The sequence below is a fragment of the Phyllopteryx taeniolatus genome, chromosome 18 (assembly GCF_024500385.1).
Source record: "Phyllopteryx taeniolatus isolate TA_2022b chromosome 18, UOR_Ptae_1.2, whole genome shotgun sequence".
In the NCBI taxonomy this organism is placed as follows: domain Eukaryota; kingdom Metazoa; phylum Chordata; class Actinopteri; order Syngnathiformes; family Syngnathidae; genus Phyllopteryx; species Phyllopteryx taeniolatus.
This window is the reverse complement of record NC_084519.1, coordinates 10,933,612-10,943,954: the sequence shown is the minus strand read 5'-3', so window position 1 is coordinate 10,943,954 and position 10,343 is coordinate 10,933,612. Positions and strand designations below refer to the sequence as shown.

At 39.5% G+C, this 10,343-nt stretch overlaps 1 protein-coding gene across 1 annotated transcript; it reads right to left on the bottom strand.

Moving 5' to 3' along the window:
* Positions 1–1,301: 1,301 nt before the first annotated feature.
* On the bottom strand, positions 1,302–9,342 carry slc35f6 (solute carrier family 35 member F6). Its single transcript, XM_061754637.1, has 6 exons — positions 9,143–9,342; positions 6,733–6,805; positions 6,413–6,584; positions 4,585–4,800; positions 3,689–3,799; positions 1,302–2,759 (listed from the first exon to the last, which is right to left on the bottom strand). Exons 1-6 carry the CDS (start codon positions 9,217–9,219, stop codon positions 2,272–2,274), a joined length of 1,137 nt encoding a protein of 378 aa, XP_061610621.1. The 5' UTR covers positions 9,220–9,342; the 3' UTR covers positions 1,302–2,271.
* Positions 9,343–10,343: the final 1,001 nt, after the last annotated feature.

Below are 10,343 nucleotides of genomic sequence, written 5' to 3'. Positions count from 1 at the left end.
CGGCTCAGAAAATGGATGGATGGATGGATGGAATTTTGGTTAGATTTTTGTACCAGTGCAAAGCAGCAAATGCTTGATTGTCGTGAAGTTGTCAGCGTGAACTTTTTTCTTCATACACTAGGCTCTTTGCTAGTAGAAGCTACACTAATAGCAGTGCTCAGGCTCCGCCCTGTCTGTCTTGGTAGCAAAAGCTGGACTTGCTATTGGCCCATCAGTATGTGAGGCGGGGCATACAGTCGCTCACTTGCTAGAAATAATTTTAGCAAGACAATGAATATGGTGTGTAAAGTGTCCATTTTCTATCCTTTGGATATTTTGACCAAAAGCTCATCACGACTATCTTATAAAAACATGTGGGAACTGTTTGAAATTATGAAAAAAAAAAGCACAATATTTTTCCTTTATACAAGCGTTTTGTGAACTTTCGGTTTTGAAATGTTCTTAAACAATTAAGATTGAATAGCCTGCAAAATGTACTATTATTTAAGAAAAAAATATCCTCGTTGGACAAACAACAAATATCTGCAAGATTTCTCCTCACATCCATCATGTTATCTATCATCTTTTTAAGCCATTCACAGACTTATTTTGTGATGAGGCTCTGTCTCAGGGGAAGACTGGTCTCACAGGGACAATTTGTCCCGAAAACAGCTACTGGAAGTCTGTTTACACAAAGTCCCTAGAGCAGCTTCAGTTTGTTTACTTTTTTATGTATTTTAATCCAGCACACTACGTTCCAACAGGCCATAAACTAAATCCCCTCATCAATTTGCTTCACATACTGATACTATACAGATTCTACATTATAGCATTTACTTATGATTATACTCGCTCCACCTAATTTAGAACTGGTGATGACATTGGACATAAAACGACATACACTGGCTCCACGTGTAATAACTTTGAATTATTGTACATTTCAGACTTCCCTCAAGCTGTGGGGTCATTCTGTTTTATGACCTGGATAAATGTGGACAGCATGTTTTCACCCACAACCAATTTAAGAATGTTCAGGAGGAAGCAGAGTGCCTTGATGTTGTTAACGTTACATTGCCATCTAGCGGCAATCCACTGTGACATTGTTAATTACGATTTTAACATGGACAGAAGCAAAATGACAAATTATTTCAAACTTTTTCTTCAACAGTCACTTGTAATTGTTGACATTTTGACCAGTATAGACAAATATATATATATATATATATATTTTTTTTTTACAAGTGACATTATTTAAAACTTTTTCTTACAGTGGCCCTTGAAATTAACATGGCTTTTTGATTTACTATATATAAATAACTATATAGAATCAGAATCATCTTTATTTTGCCAAGTATATCCCAAATAAACCACAAGAAATTTGTCTGCGGTATATATAGTTTGTATATCATATATTGCACATAAATCATTGTGTCCATGCGGCCAATTAACACATTTTCCTTCATCCTGTTCAGGGTCATGTGTACAAATCCCGAGGGATTCTTTGGTTTAACCTTTGGCCACCGTTAAAGCATTACAAGGGTCCCCGGGGAGGATGTTGTGCGGACTCAGGCCAGGCAGGTGTCAGCTGCTGCTGTCAGGAGTGCAGTAATTGGCCACTTATTTTTCCTTGTTAAGTCCGTTATGATTTTGAAGTACATCAAATTCTTCACCAGGGTATGATTCAAATAGTGTGATTTAATGGCAGTTCCCTTTGAATTTCAATCCCTTTTTTTTTTTTTTATTTACAGCAAATTGAAGTGAAGTGGATGCAGGATTTATACAACTTGATGTAGGAGGTCAGTCATCAGGTGACACAAGTTAACTTGAAAAAACACACATTAAGCGGTCACCAGGCTCAGATGCGTGTTTCAATAATAACAATTCAATATTTAGCACAACTGACGCCGTGGTGATGAAGTACAACATGCTGTAGTGCCTTAAGGTGGTAATCTCTCTTTTTTTGTGGGGAGGGGGCTGGCAACACTTTGGCACCGTCTCCCTGCCCAGTCAGATTCCTAAAAAATATTCTAGAAAATAACATTTACTTAAAAATATAATTACTATAAAAACCATATAAAAAGATTAGGAAACAGCCAGGCAGTGACTCACAAGTATAATCCATAAAACATCCTAATGATCTGTGAAATGGTTTCCATGTTCTTTATAAGACATGCAAGAAAATAAGACAGACTACTATGCTAAAAGTCCACCTCTTGATAAAAAAATGTATAAAAAGGTACAGTGTTTTGAGTTGAGGATGTTGCGTTTGTGCAAAGTGTACTGTTGATTTATTTAGCTTTCGTCAGGCGTCTGCACCCTGCCATCTCCCAGGAGTCTCTCCCTTTCTGCTGGATTGCTCTCCTCCTCCACGGCCGCCAGTCCGGCGCAGCACGGTATTCTGGCCAGCACAGGGCGGTGCAGTCCATTGTAGAGTGCCGTTCCCACCAGGAGAACCAAAAAGCCCAGCACCTGCAGACCGAGGAACTGCTCCCAACCCAGCGCCAGGCTCACCGCCCAGATGACCAGCGTACGCAGGCTGTCCAGCACCATGCGGGTCGTCGCGCTGATCTCCTTAGTGACGCTGATGCCGGCAAAGTTGAAGAAGGCGATGCTGACCGTGTTGCCCAGCAGGGCCAACACGATGAGAGGGCGAAATCCGATTTGACAGAAGGCGTCCAGTGCGTCCTCCAGAACCTGACGAGGGTTGTCGCTGAATTCGCCCACGTGGATGAAATACATGGGGATGAGCAGCAGTGACAGAACGAAGAAGCCAAAGAAACCTGGTCACAGAAAATAGTGTATAATCCATCCGTCCATTTTCTATATCATCTAAAACAGGCTACAGTAGACCCCCATGTTCTTCACGGGAGACATGTTCCACCCTTACCTGCGATCAGAAATTCAAGATACAGATGCCTTTTTATAGGGTGTCCTGAAAGACACTACACACTTTTTTCTATTTTGTTTCATGTATAATTCGTATAGCCATGAGGCCATCAGCATTTGACAGCGTCTGCCATCCGGCAACGAGGTTTTCTGTCCCACAACTGCATAGTACCAATATTAAAAGCATATGACTGTCACACACACTTTTTAAACACATTGTAAATGTACTTGAAAACAAAACAAAAAATTGCAAGCAAAAAATGCGCAACTTAACTTTTTTTTTTTTAAAGTCGACATTAATATGATCAAAGTCCAGTCGACGAGTAGCTGGTGATGTCATATTCTTTACAGTACAGTGCTGCAATAATAATAATAAAAAATCACAGGCGGAATGACAGCGTTGCAATGTCAACAGACGGTGATTTGTTTTTTCTGTTTTGTGTCTTTTGCGTCCATTTTTTCACACTCTCGTGTGATCTTACTGTTGTAGTGAATTTAGTACCCTTATCTGTGTTTACAGTGCACCTTTAAAACCAAAACAATGAGCTTAAAAGACACCAAAAGTGTCATCTTATTGTGCCTGAGCTTGGTCAATGTTGTTTGTCCTTTGATGTTTTAGCAATTGTACAATATGAATACACGATTGTTAGAATTTTAGGTCTAAATTTGTGTCGTGCTGATGCTTCCCAACACAGATTGTTGTCGATGACATGTATGTGATGCTTTGCCCTTTGCATTCTGCAGTATTGACTTTCCTTTTTATGGGTTATCTACTATTGAAGCTATTGAGTAAAACACACTCTCAGAGTCGATATTGCTCTACCTTCAGTTCCAACGGCCCGCAGAGGATGGACGTCATGTTTGTAGACAAACTTTTCTTCTAGGACCATCTGCACCGCGACGATGACCTGGGCCATGATGATCAGAAGGTCACCTGAATGACTCAACAGAGGAGTGGTTCAAATTGGGGAATTTTGAACAAATTAACCATCAATTACTTATTATATCTGCATTTTAATTCTTACAAATTCAAACCTTGCCAGGTTGAGGGAACATGGCATTTTTACTCACCACCAGTGATCTAAAATTTTCAGATTTGCAGATGAAATGGCTAGCCATATGTAAAAAAAAAAAAACAACAACAAACTAGCGCAACATTTAAACAACTTGTGGGCTTTTCAGATAAAGCTAATGCAATAAAAAAAATGCTTTCAACAGCATATTTCACACTGTCGAAACTGTTAACTGTTGCACTGGTCGGCATTGTTCATTTCCTAAAAAGAAGACAATCTATTAATGTTGCACTTTCTTAAAAAGAAAACATTTAAGCTGTTGATGTTTCATTTAAAATGTCAATAAATCTGTTTCTTTTTACACCGAAAAATAGAGTTATTTTTTTTTTGTGCATTTTTTCCCTTTTATTGTACCCAATGTGAACCAAACTGTTCACTTCAACCCATGGTAAATACCAAACTGGTATTTTTGGCATACTGTTACACTGCTAGAGAGTATTCATTTACAGTATGTGGCTTCGCCGTGACACTCCCACCTGAGGGTTACCATAACTATGATGTGCCCCGTGATGAAAACCAGATTTACACTGCTGCTAAACAGTGTAACAATGTATCATGCCCACCGCTAGTTTGAACATACAATCACCACAGTTAGCACATTTTTAAAGTAATGGATTGGAATGAATAATAGTTGTAAACTCCTCACCGGTGATGACATCACTGAGTTTGTGGGAGTCATCATGGTGTCCGCTGACAAAGTCTGCGAGGCCCACTATCACCAGGCCCAGGATGGTGATGAGGATTCCGATCCACTGGCTGGTCAACAGCCGGCGCCCGAGAAACGCCACAGAAAGTAGACCCGTGAAGATGATGACGGCTCCGCGCAGCATCTGGAAACTGGAGGCGCTGGTCATGTTGAGAGCTACACACCCAGACAAGAAATACATGGGACATTAATTTGGGACTTATTTTCGTGAAGAATGGCAGAAAGAAAATGGACGATACAGCGCCGAGGCACAATACCTTTTACCGCAGTCATTTTAGATTTACATTCCAGATTACGAAAAAACATCTTTCTCATCCAAAATTTCAGGCCACTTCTAACTTGAAAAAACATGGTGCGTTAAGTTGTAGATCATAGGTCTCAAACTGATGGCCCGGGGGCCAGAACCGGCCCGCCATCTCATTTTATGTGGCCCGCGAAAGCAAATCAAAACTGCTAAAAGTGCTCCAATGAAATGATGTTGAGATATTGCAAGCCATTTTTTTTCCAATCCCGGAACATGTTTTTAGAGGCTTCTGATTTCACAACTAGTTGTTCATCAATTTGTTGTGTATATCTAATTATATGAGGTGATAATTCCTTCATACGGTTCACAGTCATAACGGCCCTCCGAGGGAAGTCATAACTACGATGTGGCCCGTGACAAAAATAACTTTCACACCCCTGTTGTAGATGTTTTTTATTGTTATTTTGGCTCTGCATTTGCAAATGTTAGCCCTGTTTTATGGTCATAACTGTCAAATGTGCATCTTTTGGGGTATATGCTGCAGTCTCTTTCTCACACACACACGTACACACACACACACCAACTACGGTCATACTGCAAGTACCATAAAACGTAGCAATTAAAAAAAATTTCATTCAATAATTTCAGTCAGTGAAGCAAATAATGTTTCTGTTTGTGCATATTTTGTACTATTTTTGGCACGTTAAATGGTGGCAGGTGTGTGTGGATTCACATTTAACATGAGTTTGAACGTGACTGGTTAACCACACTATTTCAGTTTATTTTTACTTCCCTTCTCGAAAAGGAAAAAAAAAAATCACTTGAGTTGTTGAAAAAGTTTAAATGATTTATCTTGGTGTCATTTTTGTTAAATCACAAAAACCTGGCATTTGAACAGGGGTGTGTAGACTTTTTATATCCATTGTAGAGTTGCCTTGTTCGTGTTTCTGTCATTTCTGCCTGGTGAGCCTATTGTGGTGTTTAACAGGTGTAGACAAAATAGTATAAGACCATTACTTGGGGCTGAATTTATGTAATTTTGTCACGATTTTATTTATCATTGTTATTTAATAAAGATGTTAGTCATTATTCTTTTAGACCAGTGATATCGTTGGGCAATATCTGAATTTGCACATTATAAATTTTATTTTATTTGATGCTCATGCTCTGCTTAAAAAAAAAAAAAAAATGCAAAGTTACTCACCATTTAGTACTTGAGTAGTTTCATCACTGAGTAGCCTACTTACTTACCCAAGTAATTATTTGGAGGACTATTTTTTTTACTTTTACTTGAGTTGTATAATTCTAAAGTAACAGTAATCTTACTGGAGTTACATGTACTACTGGTTACTTGTGTGATGCGCTGCATAGCTTATCTCTCCTGTTTTGTTGCAACCATTGGTTTTTACAGTTCTCCTTTTTTAAAATGTTGACTATGAAACAATAACAAAAAAACAAAAACTTGAACTGAAGATTGCCATTAGCAAATTAAAAGAGGCAGTATAAAAGGCTGCAATGACTTACCAACATACATGGTTGAGGTGGCCAACATGTCACACATGGCGGGGGGGAAGAAGAGAAGAGGGTTGAAACTCTGGCCCGGGTTCATGTTGGGCACAGGCCTGCGTCGGTCATGGCAAAGTAGGATGTAGAAGACGGCCAGACAGCTGAACTCTCCCAGAAACATCCCCACTGCCTGGGTGAGAGACACACAGAAGAACAGGAAACGCATCAGAAACAGAAAAGAGATGACGCTGTCTTTTTTTTTTTTTAAATAGCTCAAATTTAGAAGGTATTTCATCTTCTGTCACGTTTCACTTTGAAATTAAAACGAAAGCAGTTACCTGGACAAATGGGTGAGAGAATGCATGTTCGGGGTCACCATGGCAACCCTGGGCGCTGAACATGTCTGCCCATCTGTTACAAAAGTAGACATTATCGCAGTCAGTTTTTTTAATATTTCACACAGTTAACAATGCAAACAGCTTCATGAGAAAAGGAGTTACGTACACATTTTTATTTTCAGATAATCATTAGTATCTTTAGTGTGAAAAATTGACACTTTTCCGCTTATGTCTTTTAATGAAAGTATTATTACATACTTCTAGAAGACATTTAATTATATTTTATTGAAAAAGGATGTTATGGCCATAAAGGTATGACACTGTCTGTCTGCATCAGACCTGATTAACCTTTAGGTGTTCCGTTCAGAATACGGATCAGTCTCTAGTTATGCAACACTTTGACAATATATAAAAGTGAAATAGCTTTTTTTACTTCCTTTACCACACGTCAGTATAAGTTCCCCCAAAGTAACCAAAAACTGTCTTGCAAATTTGACACACCACAGAGAACAGTATTGTTAACAGGCTGGACACATTTGAATGCATAGGAAAATGGTTAATAATTGAGATGTTCTTTCAGCTTTTTATGTGATTTTTAGTTTATTGGTTTATTTAATGTTCATGTTATAACAATACATGATGCATTTTTGCTGCTATGCAGGTGAAACCAATTGATGATTTGGGTCTTGAGGTGAAAGGATTCCTACGTGTTACAGTATGCCTAAAGAATCATTTCTTGTGAACAGACATACAGTAGCTAGTAACGCTTTATTATAGCGATTGAGTATTAAAAAAAATGTGTAGATGTTTTTTTGTTCTTAATGAAATAATGCACTAATCCACAAGGTTTTATAGTCAGACCATAAGAGGAAGCGTAAATGATGTGTTGTCTGTTTCAGTGTGCAAGACAAGGGAATGTGGTTTCTAAAAGTCTTGACGAAGCACTTTGTTCAAGCTTTGCCCATCACGACATATATCACAAAATAGACTTTGTCACCTGATTCCTTGTGTTTAACATGCTTCAGTAAACGTAGTCCAAATGGGGTGCAACGAACGCTGCATGGTGCTTCGGCCTCATCAGGTGACTGCAGTGAAACTTTAGCTGTTAGTAGCCTTATTCGTTAGCCTGCCTGCCATGTGACCCGCTTGTAAAGTCTGCACTGGCTGGGTGGTTTGAACTTTAAACTCATTTACTCATTTGAGAGGGTGGATGCTGCTCAGCTGACCCGCCGACAATGAGATCGAGACGTGTGAGTCATGACAGTAGAACGCTGACATCTCACATTGTCAGGAAAGTCAAGAAAATATATCCTGCTTTTTTGAAATTTAAAGAAAAAAATAATAGTGATAAAGAACAAGTATATGCTCTGAAAAGGATGGATAGTTCCAAACATGAAATGTTGCTCACATGTGGTTTAAGGCCTGCTATGGAACCAGAGATCAAGAAAATTGTATAGTTGCTGGACAGATGACTGTTTGGATTTTCTTTGAAGATAGATACCCATAATAATCTAAATAACAAAATGCACCCATCATTTTTTCTACAGTCAAGTGCTTGTCCTTCATTAGGGTCACCGGTGAGCTCGAGCCTCTCCCAGCTGACTTGTGACTTGGTGAGGCGAGGTACAGCCTGGACTGGTTGCCAGCCAATCACAGGGCAATATTACAAAATATTTGTTTTAAAAATAGGTAACAACAATCTGTCAAATGTTATCTGATTTGCTATGCATATGCAAGCTTAGACTCTGCACTGTCAACAGAAGCTCTCCCAGGTGAGTGATAACTAAAACTGAATGATATATACTTTTTTAACATTTTACATTCACATTTTAGCTTTTGATTTTTATCTGAACTATCTGTCCATTTTAAAAGTTAAATGTTTCCCGTGAGCACAGAATTTTGCAGTATTTGATAAAAAAATAGAACTTCTTTTATATATTTTAGGGCTTGCCAGTCTTGCAGTTGTATTATGTACTTGTTGTGATCTAACACATAACAGGCTGCGGGATGCATCAGGGTGTGTTTCCAACACCCCATGTTTTTCATTATAATGTTACTGAGTCACTGGAGCTTTGGTCGTCTGATAAAGTTGGTCTGAATCGTGTTTCCCTCGTGGCAGTAGTCTTATCTTACTTACATACCACAACAACAACACATCAATCACCCATGAAGTTATCGACTGCTTCGCAGCTCCAATTAATTAGTAATTACATGTAAATACGATGAGCGAAAAAACAATTAAAAAAAAGAGATCATTTAAAACTACTTCTTGTTTGTCATACAATAGGGCAATGTGTTCAATGGTTTATTAGCACATTTTGTGCAGTTAACTAAATACTCTCCCTTACGTCGTTCTAACGGCATTAGCCTAGCATCACAGCACAATGGCCACCTACGGCGGTGTACTTACTTCGCCGACAACGTGTTTATAGAGCCGGTTATCAGCATAAGTCCCGCGAGGAACAGTTGGTATTTGGTCCACGCCATCCCGGGGAGTGTGAACGGGACCAATGAAGCAGGGACAAGAGAGACCACCGAGTAGTCTCAAAATCTCCGTGGGATCCCAGCAGACTCTGAACGCCACATGACGACTCACGGTCAGCTGACTACAGCCGCAACAACATGCTGCCTTCAATGTCAATCAGAATTGTAGAGTTCAATAAATTACATTGATTAATCGAGTTGGACAAGCAAACACGTGTTTGTGTGTTTTAAGTGAAATAAATGACACAATCCTGCAAAGATTTGGAGTGCACTTTACCCCTTAATATTGCCAACCTTGTTAACGGAATCTAACCGAGGTTACCGTCATAAACATTTTTACAGAGAAACTTGAATCTATCAAGAGTGTCATCTTGGAAAACACCAGGGGGAGACAAAGACCAGCTGTAAAAAGAAATGTAAAAGCTATAAAAAAAAGTCTACGCACCCTTGTTAAAATGCTACTTTTTTGTGATATGAAAATGAGACCAATAAATCATAAAAAAAAATAATCCATCATTAATGTGACCTATAAATTGTGTAAAAAAGAGAAGTTAGCAAGGGGAAGTAAAAATAAACTGAACACATTGTGAACAGCGGCTCGGTGGTCGACTGGTTTGAGCGTCAACCTCACAGTTCTGAGGACCCGGGTTCAATCCCCGTTCCCGCCTGTGTGGAGTTTGCATGTTCTCCCCGTGCCTGCGTGGGTTTTCTCCGGGCACTCCGGTTTCCTCCCACATCCCAAAAACATGCATGAATTGGAGACTCTAAATTGCCTGTAGGTGTGAGTGCGCATGGTTGTCTGTTTGTATGTGTCCTGTGATTGGCTGGCAACCAGTTCAGGGTGTACCCCGCCTCCTGCCCGATGACAGCTGGGATAGGCTCCAGCACGCCCGCGACCCTAGTGAGGAGAAGCGGCTCAGAAAATGGATGGATGGACAGTGTGAACATTGTGAACCTGAGTTGTGACCTAGAGTGTAGTGAGTGTGAGTTTTTCCCAATATAGTAAAGTGTATTTTTTAATACCTGCCCTTTAAAGTACCATGGCTCAGTATGAGTGCAAACCAGTGAGTGCTACAGATTTCCAGCTGAATTTCCTCCCTTCTGGTTTCACCTCTCAATTAGGACAC

Coding starts and splice junctions, on each gene's coding strand:
- slc35f6 (XM_061754637.1), bottom strand. CDS start 9,219: ATGGCGTGGACCAAATACCAACTGTTCCTCGCGGGACTTATGCTGATA. Junction 6,806..9,142: donor ATAAACACGTTGTCGGCGAA/GTAAGTACACCG, acceptor CTTTTGTAACAG/ATGGGCAGACATGTTCAGCG. Junction 3,800..4,584: donor ACTCAGTGATGTCATCACCG/GTGAGGAGTTTA, acceptor TGAGTCATTCAG/GTGACCTTCTGATCATCATG.